This window comes from Salminus brasiliensis, chromosome 20 (genome assembly GCF_030463535.1).
Source record: "Salminus brasiliensis chromosome 20, fSalBra1.hap2, whole genome shotgun sequence".
Taxonomy (NCBI): domain Eukaryota; kingdom Metazoa; phylum Chordata; class Actinopteri; order Characiformes; family Bryconidae; genus Salminus; species Salminus brasiliensis.
The window spans coordinates 18726333-18748081 of NC_132897.1; the positions used below are offsets into that span (position 1 = coordinate 18726333).

Consider the following 21749-nt stretch of genomic DNA (forward strand, 5'->3'; position numbering starts at 1 on the left):
TGTTTTATAAAAGCAGTACAACACTTGAGACTGTGTACTTCAGTGATATTCTCACAGGTAGAAGGAAGAACACCTAGAACACCAAGCCGTTCATGGCTTATTGCTTAAGTACACAATTACAAAAACACAGTAAAAATAATGAAATGCTAATATCAAAGTACATGTTGCTTAAACATGCTGCTCTATTGGAGCACAATAAATACATGTTTGCATATTTCAGGTTTTCCTAGCTAATGGAAAGAAACAATGCCTCTTTAAATTGCATGTTTTCTCCACGTAAATCTAATGCATCTCCCACACCGATAATAACTTAATTATCTTCCTGCACCCAAAGCATGAGGCTTTCACAGCAGATGCGAGCGAGGTGGCTGATTTTACTGAATTACAGCATACATAATGTTCGCCTGATTGAACGAGAGCAATGGCACAACGTCCCTGAAGAACAAATTGCTCGGCGAAAGGGTCTGCGGAACAAAGGCCCTCAGATTGATCTGGAAGTTGACCTAGAAGACCTAGGAAGTTGGAATTCATGGGGGAGGGGGACTGTACATCTTGATTGCACTTGACTGTGACACCAAAAGGTGAAATCTGAGCAGGAATGTGAGATTCCGAAAGGGGCCAACAAAAGACTTACAGAGGGTTTAATGTAACCCTTCCATACATATACAGGCAAACAGCGAGTTTAATCATTGGAAGACATCGCCATTTGCAGAGTGGAGGGGCTGAGGGGAAGCAAAGCTGACAAGCAATTTAAAGCCAAGGTCGAGAAGCAATGAGAACTTAAACAAGCAAGGCGAACGAGTTTCCGAAGCAGAAAGCCAGGAGCCTCTGCGAATGAGCTGGATACAGAATAGGCCCAACCTCCACAGACCTTGGTTAGCGATTACTGTATGGATGGAAAAGAAGGGAAGACCGGAGCACGTACCTAGGGGTTGGTAGTCCACCGAGACATCTGAAGGAGCTTGAAGTAGAGCAGATCTTCGGTACACCACATGCACTCGTCCGTTCTCCTCATGCTCCTGCGTGCCACGCTCCAGAGGCTCTATGAAGTATTCATCCGCATCAGTACGGATCATGCCGGCCTTGGGAGAACAAGACAAGACCGGTCGTTCGATTGTGTGCAAACATCAGCTATGTGCAGAGATTTGGTGGGGCAGCCTTTCCACCAGAGGATCAAGTCTGGTTTAACAATGTACACTTCTGTTTTTTTTTTACTTTTGAGAGACTTTTGGAAAGAAAAGAGAGGGGTCCCATGTCATGTAATGTTGTTTCTGATTAAAGCAATTTAGCTTTCATGAATATTTTGCTTTTGCGTAATACTTTAATACGGAACATGTCTTCATGGTGGTCATGCTATGATTGGGTATATATATATATTTATTTTGAAATATCATCCAAAAACACCTTTCAATTTCCAATATTATTCACATTACTGATGAAAAAACGTTCCTATGCATATACACTCCATGTCCAAATGTTTGTGGACAATCCTTTGAATTGCACCAATTGCTGACACAGATGTGCAAAAGTCCCAGTGGTGAAGTTTTGCCAATAGAATAGGACTCTCTGGAGCAGATTAATATGAACCTATTGGCACCATGCTGCCTAATGCCAGGTGTGGGATGGTCCAAAATTCACTCCTCAACAAAAGCAGGATAAACTCTTTTATGAACAAATGAATGACCAGGTGTCCCAATACTTTGGTCCATATAGGGTGCTTTCTCACTATGTAAGGCTTTGTTAGCTCTGTTATGGATTAAAACTAATGCAGCATCATCTTATTAAAGGTGACGAGTAGACTGACACCCAAGTATTTTGTTTAACGCATTTATTCTCTGATGTCTGCATCATTGAAGTTATGTATGACTTTGGCCAGGGTGAAAAATGCTTAGATGAGATGAGATGAGACTCCATTTATAACCCTGTTATTTGAACCTACAATGAAAAGAGATCGTTTATATTCTATAATGGGCTCACGAGTAATCTGATGAGCTCTGTTCTGAAAAGCTGGTTTACAGCACTGCATCAGCTTACGCAGAAGCCACATAGCAGGTCACATCATAGCTTGGTGCTTAGCCCTATAACTACAGCACCTTTCCTTTTTGTCCCCAGGTCTTACTGGATTGTGCTGTCATCATGTCATGTGGTGGGCAGTTAACTAGCTAAAGTAGTTAAAGCTGGTTGACTAAGGTTGGCTTTTAGCCTAGCAAGGATTCCTGCTTTTTAAGAGCCTTGCTCATGGGCTTAAAAGTGTCAGCTTAAAAAACTACTGACAATTCTGTAGAGACATTCCTGTACGCTGGGATTTATGACTGTACACTTCGATACACCTGCAAATTCAGCTCTTCATACTGCAGCCTTTGGCACACCCAAATGCGATCACTCCTTTTTGCCAATCATTATATCTAACATCTAACATCTACTTTGCGACATGTTTTCCACACATCGAACAAGACACTCACTGCACTGTACCACCTCTTCTCAATCTATGGATCCTGCCACACACCCTGCAGGTATTTACATGCCCATCATCCTCATGCAGCACCTTCTGCAGAAGCCTGCAGTTATTACCACCTTGTCCGGGGATCTTATTAAAAAGGTCTTTGGTTATTGCTGTTGGTTCGATAGCTACACTATTTACAGTACTACATAGCTTGATCCACAGGATATTGACATTTTCATTTCCACCAGATTCAACGTAAATAAAAAATCTAAAATTACATTTTTGCATGTATTACATATTATTATTATTATTATATTATTTTTTATGTGGAAAAGCAATAAGCAAAGCGAGACTCAATCAAATCATCATGAAATGTGTACTCTTCTCCCTTTCTTGTTTCAAACAATGTGCGGAATTCACATTTACACCATCCTTTTATCATCACTGACAATAACTGCGACTTCTGAGGGTTCATTTGGAAGGAAGGGCTTGTAAAATTGGAGTGAAGTAAGTGTGAATTCCCCACCCACAGATAAAGCGTAAATACCCAACACAGCATCATGCTTTTGAAGTTGTTCTCAGCCCTTTAATGAGTACACAGTTCATTCTCATGTTCATTATGCCTTCTGATTATTTTCCTTATTTCTTCGAATGCCAGTGGCAGTTAGACTGCAAATCACTCTGTTTCCTGCGGCTTTGTAAACAACGCTCTCCTGCGTGGTGGAACAAACTCATTAGCGTCAACTGGCTGAGATTAAGCTTGATTAATAAGGCTTGTTATTGGCGGCAATTATTTCCGACACATCCGTGTGCGGAGTGTGCGCGCGCAAATGAAAGGATGTGTACATGTGAGAGGCAAAAGAGCGAGAGAAAAAGTCTAGCCACAAAATGAATATCTTTTCATCAGCAAAGTTGAAGTGGCCATTCACCGGCAGCTCCCTGCGGAGGGTGAGAATGTGTACGAGTTAAACCCAAGCTTAACCTTAAGTCGTAAAAATGATCTGCCAGTAGCTGCATTGCAACGACGAACTGCCTAGGTGTGTTTTCTCCTAGGCTGCAGGTGTCCTTCCAAAGGGAAGAGTCTCTTTGTTGGCACGTGTAATGAAACGTCTGCGCCTCCTGCGCGCATCCGTTTGTGCGGCCCATGTAAACATCCATTTGTATGCATCAATATCACACCCTGCCGCCATACAGCTGAACGCTTATGCTGCATTGTTCTTGAAAAAAGGGACTTGCTTTCTACTTCTTTCTGTCTTCCAGCTGTGTCAAAAGCAGAAAGCTTCATTCGTAATGCAGCCTTTTCTTAACGATATATTTCTATGTGACCGAGGCCTACAGACGGGGTGCTTTCTCTTAGTGACAATCAGGCTGGAAATGGAGTTAAAGCTTCAGCTTTGTGCTGTTTGCATGGACTTGCATCAGATACCTTCTACCTTTTCTTAAACAACTGGCAATATGTGTTATTAGGAGTGTGAAAATACAGCGCATCACGCTGCACGGTTCAATACGTGCCTATCAAGTCAATACACCCGGGTGCTGAACAATACATTTAACAAACTGGAGGAATCTAATAGCCAGTACTCGCTTCAGAAGAGGGCCGAATATCCCTCCTCTGGAAATATTGCTTTCTCCTTAACTCACAATCAAGAGCGGGAATGAAAAGCACAGTCCTCACTTTTTCTCGAGTTGCCGTAGCAACATCATCTGCTTTGACTTTTACCAGCAATCAGAAAGACATTTCTGGATTTGCTCTGAAGACGGTTTTAAACTTTTTGAAGTGTTTCTGAGCACCGAGCTGTGTGTCTAAGTCACAGAGCTCACAGCATATTATCTGATTCATCCTCTTGGTGGCTGAAATAAATAACCAGTTTAAAGCACGTAAACACCTCTAAACAACACTGAGAGCTAGCCAGGCTAAAGTACGACCTCCATACGACGGGGTTAGCTTTAACACAAAACACAAAAACAGAGGTTTACATAAGAGAGGTTTTCTCAAATCATTCCAACACCTTTGGTGTGTGTTGTGGGTCATTATCTGTTGGAACATGTAATTGTGTACAGTTTTCCACCGGGACTGTAGACAGCGACACCGACGTTTCAGCAGCTTCTGAGAACATCAGCACTGCTGTGTTAATGGCACCTTGAGGCCACCGTGGCTCTCTGAACACAGAATTAGAACTGGATTGAGATTAAAATAGTCAATACCCGATCAATGACACCATGCCTGGATCGCCCCTGATCCACTGGATTGGATCCTGACATCCCTAGTAGTCAATCATGATCGCTCACAGGAAATTAAGAGACCTTGGTCTTAATAAAGACAGTTTGGAACTTTCAGCACTACTGAATTAACAATCTAAGTGGATGTGTGTATATTTTGACCCTGCATTAATTACAGAAAATCTTCAAAAATGGAAAAAAGAATGTTTTCTATAATTTTTTTTTATTGAAGATGTTTTTTCTAATTTTCTCAAGAAGAGTTCAAAGAGATCACTGAAAGCCCGATACTACCATGACATTTACGTCCATGATGAGTGTGTGTAAACTTCCGACCACAACTGTATTTATACAGATACTAAAACAAGTGTACTTGCACCTAAATGTTTGGCAAGCAAAGTTTGTATTTTGCCTTTTCATTATTAAAAACATACGCCTTCAAAAATGTGTATTTTTGCTTACCAAAACAGTCATCCAAACACCAAAAAGTCAACAGAAACTGAAGCGGGCAGTTACAGTCCGGGCATACAGTGACTGACTAAGTGGTCATTAACTAAATAGGCCTGCTCAGTGTACGGCGCTTCTGATATTTTTTACCCCCCCTGTTATATACAGCTTTTTTAAAGTGTGTCTTCACATGCCCCTGCTCTGCGAGTGTGTCACTGAGTGCAACTGTGAATCTGTATGTGTGAACCGTGAGTGGGTATGTATGCATCCATCTGTGTGTGTACATACGTGAAGGGTGTGTGCGTACTGACCTCCTTGCTCTCTTAAAACGGCTCTTTTAGCCAGAGCCTCCGGCCCCAGAACCGGCCTCATGTACACAGACCAGCCTCTCAGTGCTGTGCTTTGGAATGTGTTAGAAGACTAGCTCTCTCTCCCTCCCTCCCTCACTCACACTCACACTCACACTCACTCTCTCTCTCTCTCTCTCTCTCTCTCTCTTCATCATGGCCTGGCCCTTCTCAGTGCCATCTAGTGTGCTCCTTTCTCTCTTCCTGCCTGCTGCTCGCCACTCAACCCCACCAATAAGCACCCTCTTTTCTGACCCATTCCAACATGCCTCTCAGGAATCTGTGTGTTTTTCTTAATTTGCACTTTCAAGAGCTGCATGTTTTACATTAAAGTGCATGAAGGGTTTTAAAAGCAATAGTTTAGTGTAGATTCAAGCAGGCCCAAATTTTCTTTTATAGCTCTAATGTATCCAATCAGGTTAGACGTTGTTGGTGTGTGAAGTTTGCTTCTTTAGTTTTGGACTGGAGATACGAGGCTAACATTTACTAGAAGCTTATAGCTTTAAATCATCCAACGCTTGCCTCAAACTGCATGAAGTTCAGTAGATATGTGGTGCGGTTTCTGACATTGTATGACTTATGAGGTCTAGAGTATTTGTACCGGACCATCGCATTATGGATGTCACAATTCAGTCCGCCGCATTATGAATATATAGTACACGGTATTAGGGTAAATGCGGTAATTCCATGGTAATTTTAAGATGTAAACTATTGCATTTGCATGGTACTGAGGGAAATGTAGTGCATTAAGAGTATTACTACAACATGTTCACATCATTTCTTGCATGAAACTTCCTCAGCAGTGACTTCAAGTGGGCAGCCCATCTCTCTAAAAGATGGAGAAGTGGGCTTGGGACCAGAAGGTCAACTGCTCTATCCCCTGGACTGGCAGGAAGGGGTGATGGAAGATGAAGGAACTTTGCTATGGATGGGTTAAACGTGGAGGTTGAATTCCACTGTCCTGCTGTGCAATGGTGGTAAAGCATGCTTTCCCTTCTGTTCCGTTTAATTTGGTTTAGAAATCTGTAGCAGAACCAATCAAAACCTCCGTTTCAGATGCAGGCGGGATAGGTTCAGGCAGTCCAGGTCAGAGTCCTAGCCAATCAGAATCTCAGAACTGAGCAAACCGCAAAAACCTTTTTCTGCTAAATCAGAAGTGGTGATAAAGGAAGGCATTCTCGTGCCACTAGGACATAGTTTTCAGTCTTCAGAAACCACAAAAGCAACTCTAGCTGAGAATGCATAACAGCACAATGTGGCTTCGGGCAAGCATAGCAAGAAAGGGAAGATTTAGGCATCACTTTAGCAGGTGGTGTTAGTGTGGGTGACTCATACTTCGTGTATATGTGTATGGTGCGTGGGTCTGTGAAGGTAGGGGCATTGAAAAACGAAACAGCGAGAGAGACAGAGTGAAACAGACAGAGAGAGAGAGAGAGAGAGAGAGAGAGAGAGAGAGAGAGAGAGAGAGAGAGAGCGATACCAAACCACCTTAGGGTAAAAGGTCTCATGCTGTGACTCTGAAGCGCAACGGTGCGCTAAACCAAATAAACATTTACCAACACACCAACACACACCGCAGCCCAAGCACCTTCAATAACATCACAGGCATGAGATAAAAGGTCGCCTTCGCACGTTTGTGTTAATTCCAAACTCTGCTTTGCACTGTAGCAACGTATCAGTGCAGATAGAGAGCGCTTGATATGGTCAAAGGCTTCCTGGGAAAATTAATCCCTTCCATCCGACAATCCTTAGCTTTTGTGAAGCCTTTTCACCCACGCCCGCTCCAGATTCACTCCGCTAACTGTAAGCAGCCGAGGGGACTCGAGTGGCTGGCGACGACCCCTGTACAGCTCTGTGGGGATTGGGTGAAGCGGTGAACAGGTAGACGAGAGCCTGGGTTTGTAACTGGGGCTTTGACAGTGTGCAGCTCATCTCTGACCGTCCAGTGGAGCAAGGACAATGCCTTATCCTGAGATATCGTCTGAAATGACATTTCATGGTTGCTTAGGACATCACGCCTTTAGCACTTAAATGTCTACAGTTCTTACTGTTGTTCTAACAGAGCTTTTTTTGGATTAACTCAAACTTTGTTGAGTCAAAAGTTCTCATAATTCGGTCTAATGTGCCACAACTATGCGCGAGTTTGAATCCTGAGCCATGCCACTTTGCCATAAGTGTCCGGAGTCGGAGAGAGCACAAGAGCTTCCTCCAGGTGGGTAGATGGCACTCTCTCTCCCCTCATCACTCTTAACGCAATGTTGGCCAGCAAAGGTGTCTGTGAGCTGGTGTCGGAACTGAGACCTGGCGCTTTCCTCTGAGTGTGGCTGCATTGGAGGCAAATCGAAAAGAAGCAATGGCTGTCTTTGCATGTAGTGGAGGAGACATGTGTAAAATGTTTAGTCAGTATCCCTATCCTGTCAATTTATTTACTGTTTATTCCCTTCTGTAGGTTAGAATCCAATCACATGAAGGGAGACCTTCCTATTCCTGTTCTGATCAAACTCTTGATCAATGTGATCGGCTACATTGTAGAAGAGCATTCCTCAATGCACCCCGAGATTAAATAAAGGTTGGCTGATCATGGAGAGCTGTGTTGATGGGATTCTTAAGAAGCAGGCAGTTAGATAGTTGCACCATCCTAGAGCTGTGAAACCATATACATTTCTGCTCCCAAGACAGAACAGAGGGATAAATGTACTCAGAGCTTTGTGTTTTACAAATCTAGAGCAATGGGAATGTCAAAAGCATCCCCATCTATGGACGTCATATGATGGAGGGGGTTTCTAATTTGCAGATGGGAATAAGCAGTAAACAAACTGAGACGGAGAAACACAGACTAAACATCTAACACAAGCCCTTGAGTGAAGGCTGCCCACCGCTCCAGGAATGTGTGCTCACTGTATCACTGCGTGTATGTGTATGTTCACTGCATGGATGGGTTGAAGGTGGAGGCCAGATTTCATCTGCGTTCAGCAGAGATAATGAATGTAGTGTTCTGTCTGTCTCGTCAGCAGCATTAATGAAGCCCCAAAATGTATGTCCTGATGTTGGATGACTAGTTCTGAATCACAAACACCACTCCAGCTGATCCCAGAATGAAGCTCTGGAGAATAGAGCCCAATGATATGGGGCTTTAAAACCCTCTAGCTGATGCTTGGAACTGCGTATGGTGATCTCAGACTCATGTGCAGCTGTTCAGGAGCATCCAAATCTATTAGCAATGCTTTTCTATGGTGCTTATGCACGCTGTGCATGTGCAACTGGTCACCTGTGTCAACAATGTATTCATTTTAAAGAAGCTGGAAGGCGTCCACAAACCTTTGGACAAATATAGTGTATGTATTAATCAAGAATTACCAGAAAAACATCTTCTTCGCTCTGGATAAATTCTATTCTGTAACTTAAAACGTGTCTATGTCTATCTGTTCCATCTTCTGTGTGTATTATTTGTTTGTGAGGAAACAAGCTGGTCAATGTATGATGATTGTACTGCGACTCTCAGAGAGGTTTACTCAGTAGTGACTGCTTTCTTCTTGCTTTTCCATTGTTTTTTTGTGTTCAGCAGTGTTCATCAACAGACATCCGTCTTGAACAATGACAGTCTATTTATCGATGCACATCCCCAGCCGCGGTGGATCTCAGACAGTAATTTAAGGGCTTTCACGTCACTATGTGGTGCCAAGGGTGTCCACAGTCACCGTTCAGATGGTGCAGATTCAGCACACTGTATAATTAATCTGTCTGGATCTTTCTTAAGGCCTCACCAGGTAGTCTGAATTTGGCAAGGTGTAAGGAATGAGCTGGCCTGTCATAATTATCTTTAAGCTCTATGCTCCAAAATAGAAAGCTAATATGCAAAGAGCAAGATCACACACATGCTGGGGCCCGAGACAGCTGGCTTGGGTGGAAGACGCGTTTTCGAATGCCCATGCCGAGGAACAGTGTGCCATGTGCACTTGGAACAGGGCCGTTAATAGAGCTAGGCTACAACAGCACAGTTATGCTCTGATTATTACAGTGGAAGGAGGGATTTTCCTTCCAACCCAACACACCATGGGTCAGCAAACTCATTTTTACCACAGTCCGGCACCCGGGACTGGAGTTGAAGTGGGTCACCTTGATGCTTAATTCTTAAGCTTGTGTCTGCTGTATGGGTGGAATATTCTGTGACAAATTAAGGAGATAAAAGTTGAATTTAAGTGTTGATAATGTATTTGTTAGCTACTCAGAGGAACTCTCAATATGTGGACAAAACAGAGCAGAAACAGGCCAGAAAGTGGCCAAATCAACAATTTAGTACGTTCTTAAAACTGTACCAAATGCACTAGTGAGTTCAGCAACACCACAAAAAGGAGGACCACAGAAGAGATCTAAGGTAAAGCAGGTGATGACAGAATGCTTTCCTTGGTGGAGAAAACCCTTTCACAACATTGGGTCAAGTCCACACACTCTTGAGGAAGTAGGCGTTTTACCATCAAAGTCTACAATCAAAAGATGCCTTCATGAAAAGAAAACATCAATAATAAAAATAAAAAAAAGCCTGACCAGTTCAGGAACAGCATTATTTGGACACATGGAGCCAGAAGTCGTGATTCAGAGCAATACCACATCATCTGTCAAACATGGTGGATGCTCTGCTAGTTTACACTCTCAGAGTGAGAAGAACCTTAAAATACAAGTAATGGTTCTTCCCACTTAAATCTCCATAAGAAATAAAATGTCTTATAGACATTCTTTATTGGGCCCAATAATACCTTCATCCTGCTACATCTGCTTATGTCACTCCAGGGCAGCTAAACTTCAGGATTTCAGGTCATAAACAGCTTTTGGGCCAATCACTGTCCTGCTATTGACACCATGGCATCCACTGCTATCCTGCTAGCCTCTAAAAAATACGGCAGGTGTGGAGCCTTTGTGGGTTTGTCTTTATCTTTTAGTGGTTTCCCTTTCTTTTTGCTTGTTATCTTGCCAGCTTTGGTTCTCTTGGTTCTCTTGGTTTCTAAGTGATGCTGAAGCACTATCATAATGCATAACCCTGCATTAGTGCCTGAAAACCATGTGGCAGTGTCATTCCCTACAGCAGACGAATGGTGCTGTTGCAATTTTGCGGGGTTTTTTCTGTACACTTAATGGATACGTTCAATTACTTGCCCCATGCATGATTAGATGCACTATATGAATCATTATTTATTGTTTTTTTATATATATATTTTCATCATAGCATATAACATTCTTGACCAGCATCACAATTTATGTCCATATCGTGCAGCCCTCGTTCCTAGGTATTTAAATGTCTCCTAAATGCCAAAATGCATATGGAAATTTAAGAAAATTCAGGAGGATATGGCAGCCTTTCGGATTTCGGATTATTATACCGGTAACGGGTAAAAATCCCCAGTCCATGAGTCATCCATACCAGCAGCACATGCAGCATATAACCACCCGCTTAAATGCACAATGTGCAATATGTAATCGCTCTAAGTCTGCAACAACTTTAAGACAGTGATGAGTGCAGAGCTGTCTGGACACCACACATGCCTAGCATACCGTATACTGGCCAAGGAGAACACATGCTACGGGAATGTCTAGAATACAGCCGACTGTCAGCATCGAGATGGTACTGCGGCGAGGGAATTCTCATCAAATTTTCAGTGCATTTTCACTTCCTCTTCCAGCTCTAAATAGCACTAAATAAATCTCATAAAGATCATAAACCTTTATCGAGGAGTTCAAAACGGGGGGGTGGTTGCCTCCGTTGCTGGCTCGCATTGCCCTGCGGAGCCGTGATGTGCTTGCTTTCTACGGCAGACAAAAGCAGGTGACCAGTCGGAGCCTTGCCGTTACCTAAATAGCCACCCTAAACGGCAACGTTCCTCAAAAAGGGATCAAGCGTTCTGTGTTCCATCAGTTTAATATCCCCACCATCAGGGCTAGCCAAGCAGACACCCGCGCCAGGCCAAGACAAACATATGGGATTCAGCTGAAGGGGTCCAGTTTTCTAAGACAACCCTCCAGTCTGAACTTCTTAAGGAGCCGGTATGAACGTGCTTTAAGAAAAAAAAGAAAAGCATGGATTCAGCCTGAGACACTGCCACCTTTCACCCTCCACTTTTAAAGGCGTGCTTGGTTTAGAAATGTGTGCAAACCTTCGTCATCATTACCTGCCATTTTCATCTCTCTTTAAAAAGGAACTTTAAGCAAAAATTACGCCAGCTAATTCCTCTATACAAGAGAGAGCCCAAAAAAAGCAACATTCAAAAAATATCATCCCAGAGAGCAAAAAGAAAAAAGGAAAAAATAATCATAATAAACAAGACGAAGTGTGAAGTATTTCACAGGTTCTGTTAAGAAAGTAAACACGATAAAGACCTCCTCACGCATGCACTACATCAGGCTTTTTGCAGGGATTCAGAACGTAGGCCCTTCCTTGATTTGTTTGGAATAAGGGAAAGCTTCCCACCTCCAAAACGAAGCAATAACCAGAGCAAATCTTTGCTCAGAAAACATATTTAATCAAAACAATCCAATCAAAGTTGCAAAAAAAAAACACCACGGCGTGAAGCCTCGGTTTAATTTCCAGTAGAAAAGGCAACATGAGAATTAAGCCTGTCTCGTTCACTTCTTTTTTTGTTGTCAAGAACGAAAAAAAAAAGGTTGGCGTAAATAGAGCAAACATTTACCCAGAGCTCCGGGTGTTGGTGAACCTTCACTGGTTAACTGAAGAAAACTCAATAAAGCACTGTTGGTGAACTGACCCAGTGTCCAAGGCAACAACGAGAGCAAATGTGGGGCGCTTTTCTTAAAAGTTCGGCCAGGTTGTGATTATAACGACATAAACATTTATAAATATATCAATAAAAAAAAGTGCCTGGTCTGCACTGCTTTTTGGTTTTCTGCTTAAGCAAACTGAAAGAAGCAGCTTGCCTCTGCATATCCTTGGGCAACTCCCCTTGCTGGACCTCAAAACCGTATACCAAAACAGCTCGAGGGGTCAGGCCTCTGCAACAGGCCAGTTCCTCGGCTGAATCAACATGGCACATCAATAACTATTAGTGAATACAACTTTTGTGCCTCGGTTGCACTTCATGGGGGGAAGGAACTGGCTCCAGTTCGTTCCCAATAAAAGAGAACCATTTTTGCTCTTGGCTCTCAAGAAATGTGTTCAAGCAGAATTCCGTTCCTTTATTAAACCCTCAGTAAAATGAAATGGTTTCAAAATCAAGTTGAAATGAAATTGTTACGTTGGGGCATTGGTTTACGAGAGTTTTCAGAAGATTTTGGCCTTTTTTCCAGCTGTATTATGATCTTACCAGTATCAACACTACCTGAAAGACACATGTAGATCCACATACTGGAAGGTAAACAAAATGGTTACACTGAAGGAGTTCCAATTAGGCATGTGTATTGCTTTAATTCTGACATTTGAAATAAGAAAGTTAACCATGAGCAAATATTAACATGAGGCTCTAGACATTATTTTACATTATATTTCATGATTTAGACATGATACAATTAATAATGTCGGCCCACAGTTTTGGATGCCGATCAAGACGTCTTCCAGGTCTTTTCTCCTCGGTGGACAATGTGCCATCAGCTTTTTAAAGAAACATCTTACATCAGCTAATGTAGTGAACCTACCTATATTTTTAAATCAACAATCAGTGAGGTCCCGCAGCACAGAATGGATATTTGGCCACGAACTAACTCCAACATGTCACAATTCTCAAATACCGTTCTTATTTCGAGATACCGACTCAACTTTTAAATACTGCAGTAAACGGTATTGCCGTTATGACACCCAACCCTACTTCTAGCTAACTTGAGCAAGACTAGTTAACATTATAGTATTTACCATCTTCAACCAAAATCTAATAATGCCTAAAAAGACACTTTGAAGGAAGGAAAAAACACAGTGTGATTTCCTATCTGCAGTCTGATTCTCTGACCTTGGCCTACAACCTTTCCCAATGTAGAAACTTTGTGAACTCTGGGTTGCTTTTTTTTTTGTTATGTCAAAGCAGTGCCTCAGTGAACTCTAAAACCAGCCATCTGGGGAGAGCACATATTTTTCACCAAATATTGGCTCAGCTCAATGACTCCTTTCAGCATCCACAACTGAAATCAGGTAAGGTTTGGATCGTGGGAGACGGTCCTGGCACTTGCAGCAGAAAAGAATAATTGACCTAAATCGAGATCCTCCGCAAGGAGCCTGCGGTTAATGTTAACTGTTACCTCACCACCCAAGAGGTGCTATGTACATAAAGTGTCTGCAACTTTGCTGCAAGTTACCTTCAACAAGCAAGCTGTTTTTTTTAGTTATTTGATCATGCAAATTCACAAAGGCCCTATTTCTTAAGAAGCACCTGCGTGTTAAAGCTGCGTTTTTTGCTCATACAATTGAGCAGAGCGAGCTGTTTTCAGAGCACAAGGAAAGTCGGCGACCTCTTTCCAGCTCTGCTATACTCAGCAAGGTTTACTGTACACAAAGCATTTGCCGGCGCGACAAACCGTGCTCTGCAAATAACACGGGTCCTGAAGCCTTGGCTTATTGTGAAATCCCTACCTGCATATACTGCTAAAGCCTCCTCACCATCTTCAGAAGGCAAAGGTGTTTCTTATCTTTCTCCTGATAGGAATTCCCTGAATGCTTACAGATATACACAGGAGGGCAAGCAGCAGATTGAAAAGGGAAGTTTTTCAAAATGTCTACATTTTTCAGTCATTGAGATGTAAACAGTCCTTCAAAGCGTTTTGACATGAAATTGTTTATCGAAAAGACTCCTGATGTCAGCTAGATGTCAACTACTCATGATGTCAGCAAAATTATTAACTACTCATGGTGTCATCTAGATGTTAACTACTCATTAAGTCAGCTAGATGTTAACTACTCCTGATGTCAGCTAGATATTCAGTTTTAGCTGTGTTTAACTGTTGGTGGCCTCTTCATGCAGGCTCCCAAGTGGTGTAGAAACCTGGAAAGTGTCTTTGTTTGAGGGAAACAAAGAATGCTACATTCGTTACAATTGGCAAAATGAAGCAGTGATGATGCCAAGTTGCAGATTCCACCGTTATTGAAGTTGAAGTTATTTAAGCTGCACTGACTCCATCCAACTTCAGTCTTAACCCCAGGCTTTAATATTTCATTTTTCTATTTGAAAGAGTTCACATGTACAGGTGTGCAAATTTCCCCAGGAAATCTAAACATGGTGTACATAGAAAAGTTGCATAATTGGACACTATTGTGCCACTGGGAGTCAATTTACATACTTTCTGCTTTGCCAGTGTACATTCAGATCTGACTTCTAATCATGAACAGCTTGTTTTAGATGTTGTGAACATTTGCTCAATCAGACTAACAATAAGAAGTGATTGAATCTAAAGAAAGCCTATGAATTTATTTGCTTGCTTAACATGATGATGAAGTTTCATCACATACCACAGATGCAGTCGATCAGATAAGGCATATGTGATATTTGATGTGAAATTATTTAGTTAATAACTGGAGTTGCTGGGCTAATATTGCTTACACTGATAGTTACTTCGACTGTCAAGAGTGTAATTTCTGTAAAGACATGCCTATTTTTAAACATCCTATTTTTCAGTTTAATAAATAAAAAATCTAGTTGTATGCATCCTTAATTAGCTAAAACATCACAACAATATCATATGCATAACGTCCTACTATGTTTTCCCTATTGTCTTACTTTTCCACTTTCCACCTGGACTGCAATGCAGTAGGTACAAGTGTCTCCTCCATTCAGATATGTAGAGAAGTATATTTTGCCTTTATAGACTAAAGTAAGTCATAGCATGTCTTAAATCACACTGATTTAATGAAGATTTGAATGCATTTAGTGTTTTTTGGAGATGTGGGTTGAGATTGGTGACCATCTACGTTCAGTGTTTATTAGCAATGTTAGCCTAGCGTCTCCTATTCGAAAACTGAAGAAGCAAAATGTAGACATTGAGCTCATCGGCTGCATTTGGGAACAGTGGTATTAATAATTAGATTAGAGAATAACATTTTTGGTCAAACCGCTCCTTTAAAACTGCACCCATGCAACCTGCATTCCTTCCTGCTCCTTTGTCTGACGTGGACCATGGTCCCACATCTGTGTTACAACTTTGCAGAAGGAACCAGGCTGACATAATGGGTCAAAGGTGACTTCCACAGTTCTCCATTTTACGTTCCACCTGAGCTCCAATGTAAATATAGAGTAGCCCTCTACGTACCAAGTAACAATCAGAAAAGCCTGAGCCGCCGTTTATGAAAAAAATGGATTTGCAGATGCTGCCAAATGTCGTCTCAAAGATCCTACAAACGAGATGGATTCTAACACTACGCTCTTTGTGTGTCTCAAGAGGAATGTTAGGCATGGACTGGGCAAAGAGAAAAGGCAGAGTTCAAAGACTGCTCCGCATCAGCATGTGGATCAGAGGGACACGGACAGTCGCGGACATGTAAAATGGCTCTGGAGGTCCGGGCCGGCCGGGCTGAGGAACGCTGCACCTCCGCCGGTCATTAGCAGTGCTAAGCTGCGGACAAAAGGTGTGGTGTGGGGGGCCGAGCGGCCTGGCGTCTGGCCAGCTGCCTGTGTGAAGCCATGCCAGGAAGTCCAGAAAAGCGCCTCAGATCATCAGCTCAGACAGAGCAGCATCCCTCAGCACCCTGGCCCCGGAGCACTGCAGAGTGCATGAAAGACGACGAGCCGCAGGCGACAGCAAGAGCCAGATTAACCCGAAGCGTGGAAGCATGGCTACGACATCAGCACAACTGGGAGGACATGACAGCGATTTTTCTCCCTTTGACTCGTAGCTATTGATGTATCCTAATGGATACCTTTGAACACAGTTGAGTAGATATCAGTGGATACATATTTGGTCACAGTACTCTACTACTATTTCTTGCAAACATTCAGTTTCAATCCAAAATTTTACATTTTATGCAATACTCAATTTTGAACAGGCAGTTTACTTTCATTTTATGTTAAAATCAGTTTGTAAAGTTTGTATTCACACTAATTTTTTTAACAACATTCGAGCCTCTTGTTGTTCCTTTCAATCTAACCAGCTGTTTTTGTGTCAGTGCCTTTAAGACTGATTTATGTAAATGACCTCTGTTCTGATTGGTCCTGATTGTCTGCATTGCGCCTCATTCAAAAAGCTTAATAACTCCTTAGCTGACTCTCAATTTGCGCTCTCATCTGTACTTGGGCTCTTGTGAACGTCATCAGTCTAAGCCTAAGTACTGTTCCATTCAAAAGTCTGCATCTAGCAGAGTACAGTCCAAATCCCCGGATGTTGTTCTTGCGCCGACATGTGAGGTCTCGCTGGCAGTACGTTGCTGTTGTTATAGCAAATTGGCTGTACTAAGTAGTTTGTACTTGCTAGTTCGAGCTTGGCCTATTTTGTTTTCAGAACTGTTTAGTGAGAAGGGGGCGGGGCTAGACCGCCTGTACATGTATGTGCTGGTTTTTGTGACATCATAAAACCGACTATTTCAAAATGGGCTATTTTTACAGCCTAGTTTCCAGTGTATGGACTATGTGGATCAGGGAGTGAACAGTATGGTCTGAAACTATGGTTTGAAAATTCAGATTTCGAGGATTTCCAGCCCTTTAAGTAAACACAGCGGCAACGGATTACATCATTGGGTCCCTCAGAAGTCCATTGCTAATACTGTCATTTTTCTATCCTGTTTTTTTACCCCAATGAGTAATTACAAAAGCACCCAATTCATTCCTGATATACTCACTTACTTTTAAACCCGACTTACACTCAATTAGTTTGTCAATTAGTTAATTAGAGTCTATAAAATTAGAGTCTTTGCTGACAGTTATTTCTTCTCGTTTCATTAAAACGGAGTTCAGAGTGAGAAATATTTCAAAGGAATCTGCAGCATGTTGATGTTACTGCTGGTGATAACTTCAAGGCGTCAAATATATCGTATAAGTCTCACTGGGCCTATCAGAAAAAACTTGCATCATCAGTCATGTACTTATTTTCCCTTTCTACCAGTGCTTTGGCTGGCATTCTGGGATTTTGCAGACTTGCGTAGCAGGATCATAAGCGTTACATCATTATGAAGACTTCCTTCCCCCCCTTTCTCAAAGGAATGTTCACGGCCTTGAAACATGCTTGACTCATATGAACAAGCCCTATTCCTCCTTCAGCTCCTCCTCCACAGGGGCTCTACATCGTCTCTACATCCCCCCCATGGGCTTCCAGCACTCAGAGGAAGTATCCACTTCATAGGCCCAAGCTCCAAGGCTACACATAAAGACTTCCAGACCTGCAGTAGCTGTAATTAAGAACATGGAAGCACACACCTAGCAAGGACAGAGAGTGCCAGTTTACATCAAAGGCAGGCCGTAAGAGCTCGCCGTTTGATCTGAGACGTGGTGTGAAATACTCTGGCCATACGTGGGTTTTGTGTGGAAGATACGTCGTCTGAGAATGGCAAATTGAGACAATGCCACATAAGCTACGAGTAGAGTGATGCTTCACTTATTAATGTCAACTTATATAAGTAATCGACATTAAAAGAACATGCAAGCTGAGCTTTGTAGCTTGCTGATCTAACACTTACTGCCACAAGCTAATACATTAGCCCTCAAGCCTACCACTCTAGCGACAAGCTAACATACTAGTCACAATACGATGGTACTTTCCACTGTATAGTTCAAAAAGTCGAGGGGGACCAATAAAAAGTGTCTACCTGTCTTTTTTTAAATGTGTTTCTGACGTAAATGATGTGTAAATGATGTTAAGCTGTAGCACATCTACAGTCACGTACCAGTGGTGGAGAATCAACAGTGCCAAAAGTAATGAGACACCTGCTCATTCAGTGTTTCTTCTAAATCCTTGGGTATAAAAAATTTGGAGCACTGCTGAGGATTTGATTGCATTAAGTGACAAGAGAGGTCAGGATTTTAGAAAATCACCACCCCACTTCAAAACTCCCTAAGTCACTTCAAAACTATCGGATGGAGCACCAACCACCATTCCAGAGAACATTGTTCCTCTGCTCCATAGCTCAATGCTGGGGGGGCCTAATGCCATGCCTGGCATTAGCCATGGTTCCAATAGGTTCATGTCTATCTGCTCCAGATAGTCCTATTCTATTGGCAGCACCTCTCTACAGGGACTAGACCAGTTGGAAGTGTGCATTTGCACATCTGTGCAACTTAAAGTGTAACTTTAAGTAGCGGAATGCATTCATCAGAAGGGGTGCCCACAAACATTTGGACATTTAGTGTACTTAGCCACGGTGCTCCAGTAGGCTAACTACTGTTCTTTTTGTGCTGCCTCTGTCAGCTATGTGCGTCAGGTGTGTCTGTTAGCCAACTGTTAGCCTATTTATTTAGTCCCATGACATTAAAAGGTTAAAAGTACAAGTTGGGTACAAGATACCATATTTATAATGAATTAAAATGTGCTTTCCAAATGGCAAGTAAGCTCTGGGCCTGTCCATTTATTTCTCATTAACTTGGGCTAATAATAAGGGGTAAATGCATTAGCCTCATTAATCTGGCTAATGACAGTCAGTAAACAATAGCTGTGCTAGTAATTGTTTCTAAAAAGCATATCTATATATTATCTGAGGTTCAATGATTTCAATGTCAATTTTAACAGTCACTTTCTTACCCTAAGCCCTATTTGGGCAGGATTAGTTTTACATGGGAAGGTGGAGCAATGTAATTTTACTACAGGACGTCTGTTGCATCTATGACAGATTCGCATGGGATAAATTTCAGCATAAATGACTGAGATAGAAGCGGCTACTCGATTTCTGCACTGCCGTCACCAAAAAAAAAATGCTATAGGCTATGCTACACAGTGACTTGACTAAAGCTACTGGAAGCGTTACGATTGTGGGGTTGTTTGGTTGGTCTTCTGGATTTGACTGAGGTTTGCCACAGACTTGAACGACCAGGTATATGGGCAATGCACAACAAAATTAAATGCCTCCTGAAGAGCCTCCATGAGGGTGCAATGTGTAAAAATCCTAATCCTGTAACAGGGCTTTAGTATATCTAAAAATATATATAAATAAAGGGTCTGGTTCCTGGACATGGACATTGGATAGGCGAAGCTTAGGCTTAATCTTGCTCTGAACAACTGGACCTTTACTTATAACATAAGGGACACTACAGTAAGGTAAGTTGGGGCTTTAGAAAGTCATGCATTGGGTTCTTAGTTGTTTTACTAGCAACTATTTTTCTTGATTTATTCGTTCTAATATTAAAGACCTTTGGTGTCACTTCCCTCAATAGCTTCAATAAAACAACTCCTCAGTCTGGACCGACTTAATAAATCACTCAAGGGTACTGATGTGCCGTATGCAAGGTCTGCTCAGATGTTAGGGGCACAAAAGATTTCAGCTATAAAGAAGTACTTGGAACTGACAGGTATGCCCTGACTGATGTACTGCAGATATGCACTTATAAGTAGGAAAAAAAAACACATTTTAAACAACTACAAAATAAGCAGCACTCAGAAATAGCATCAGACACCACAAGGTCCACCAATCATCTGTCTAACTTTCTGACAGTGCAAACTGTGCAGTCAAACGAAAACACTGAGCTGTTTTTTTCTAGGCCACTAGTCCTCTAGGAACACTGCTACACATGATCCCTCATTTTCGTCAATCACTGCGTATTTCTTGGACAGGCAGCACACTCTACTGGATCCCGAGCACAGATAGAGAGAGAGAAAGAGAAAGAGAGAGAGAGAGTGTGTTGTTTCTTCTTAATTTGATTAGACATGCAGTTCATTGTGTTCAGTACTTACGAGAGTCAAGATGGGGTCAGGAGAATTCAACACTGATGGCAACCACCCCAACCTCTGCTAACCCCAAACCACAGCCTTTCCCGCCAATTGCTTTTTTTGAAAAACAGTCCCCATATTGAATTATGGTAAGAATGGCCAGATCCAAGATCAGCTTTTTCGAGCCAGCAGCCCTTCCAGCTTCCTTCTGGACTCTGTAATAATGTAATATTACAGGTGTGGGCAAAGCTGAGGGCACAAGTATTAAAAGTATGTCATGAAGAGTCTTTTTTTTGTTGAATGCTGCACATTCCACACGTCACTGCACCGAATTATGCCTCAGATGTCCTGTGATATTACATACTGCCATACTATTTCTATGTAATGACATGATTACATAAACACTTACACGGTTAGATATGCTGTGAATTGTGTATTCATCTGATTCACATTCTAAGCCAATAGGTTAAGCCTGTTTCCGCTCAAGCAAGGTTCATAATAATAACCTTTCCTCTGATTCACATCCTATTCAATTCCTCCTCATCCATCAAATAACTACAACTTTGAGGGATTGTGCCTTGGGACGTCCTGATCCGATCCACTGGATCAGGATCTGGGCCGATGTGCAATAAGATGAGAACGGGCACTGTTTAATGAATTGCCGTAATTGCCGCCATGCAAAAACATCAGATTTCTAATTGAGATTTTATTCCTATAAGTCATATAGGAGCATTTCTAGTGATCCACTGATCAAGATATGTGAAAACGATGTAAAGGACAACTAACAGATTGAAATTGTGTCAAAAGGTGAAACACGACAAAAAAGGGATATAGGATTTTTGCAGCAATGTGTGCAAACAACCAGCACCAATCAATACCTGAGTCCAGCAAACTCCTCCCACCTCCCAGCTGTAGTCATGTTAGTAGATGGATACTGTATCCATTGTTCTTCATTCAAATCTTGTTCTACATATTGTAACAGTGCTGAATTGTGAATCTGGCACTGGGAACCAAATGTGCAAAAATATGATAAAAATCTTCACCATATGTGCAATAGTCCCGGTTTAGCCAGTCTGCTTCTTCATTCAGGAAGCGAGAAGCTATATCACACCCTGGACTGGACACATTTTTCAGCTTTAATGTACCAGAACATTATATAGTGTTCGATATGTCTTTCGCACTTGTGTCTGCTACATAATGGCCACCAGGCCCTGCAAGAGATTTGTGGACTAAACTCAAGCAGGCTATGGCCGCTGGCTGCAATTTTCTGCGTCTGCTGCAGAGAAGGAAAGTCTAGAACGTCTTCTTCATTCAAGCTAAAACTGTGACTTTCACAGTTCCAGGGACTGCAGTTATTACTCAACCTGAAAAAAACAACAACGGCAAAAAATCTTTAGCATATGGCTCTACATGGCCGTGTTTTGTGCTTCAGGTTGTCAGATCGGATCCAAGGTTATGTTGGCGTCTTCGGTGTCAGCTGTAGGGGAGGATGGATTAACGGCTGCAGCCCTTCACAGCCCGAAATC

At 42.1% G+C, this 21749-nt stretch overlaps 1 protein-coding gene across 4 annotated transcripts in view; it reads right to left on the reverse strand.

Moving 5' to 3' along the window:
• The window catches only part of adamts3 (ADAM metallopeptidase with thrombospondin type 1 motif, 3), a 201006-nt gene that overhangs the window by 126365 nt on the left and 52892 nt on the right, over positions 1-21749 (reverse strand). For all 4 annotated transcript variants that reach the window (XM_072664961.1, XM_072664962.1, XM_072664963.1 and 1 more), the window contains one exon: positions 926-1082. In XM_072664961.1, coding sequence (XP_072521062.1) covers positions 926-1082 — 157 coding nt within the window. The remainder of the gene's footprint in view (positions 1-925; positions 1083-21749) is intronic.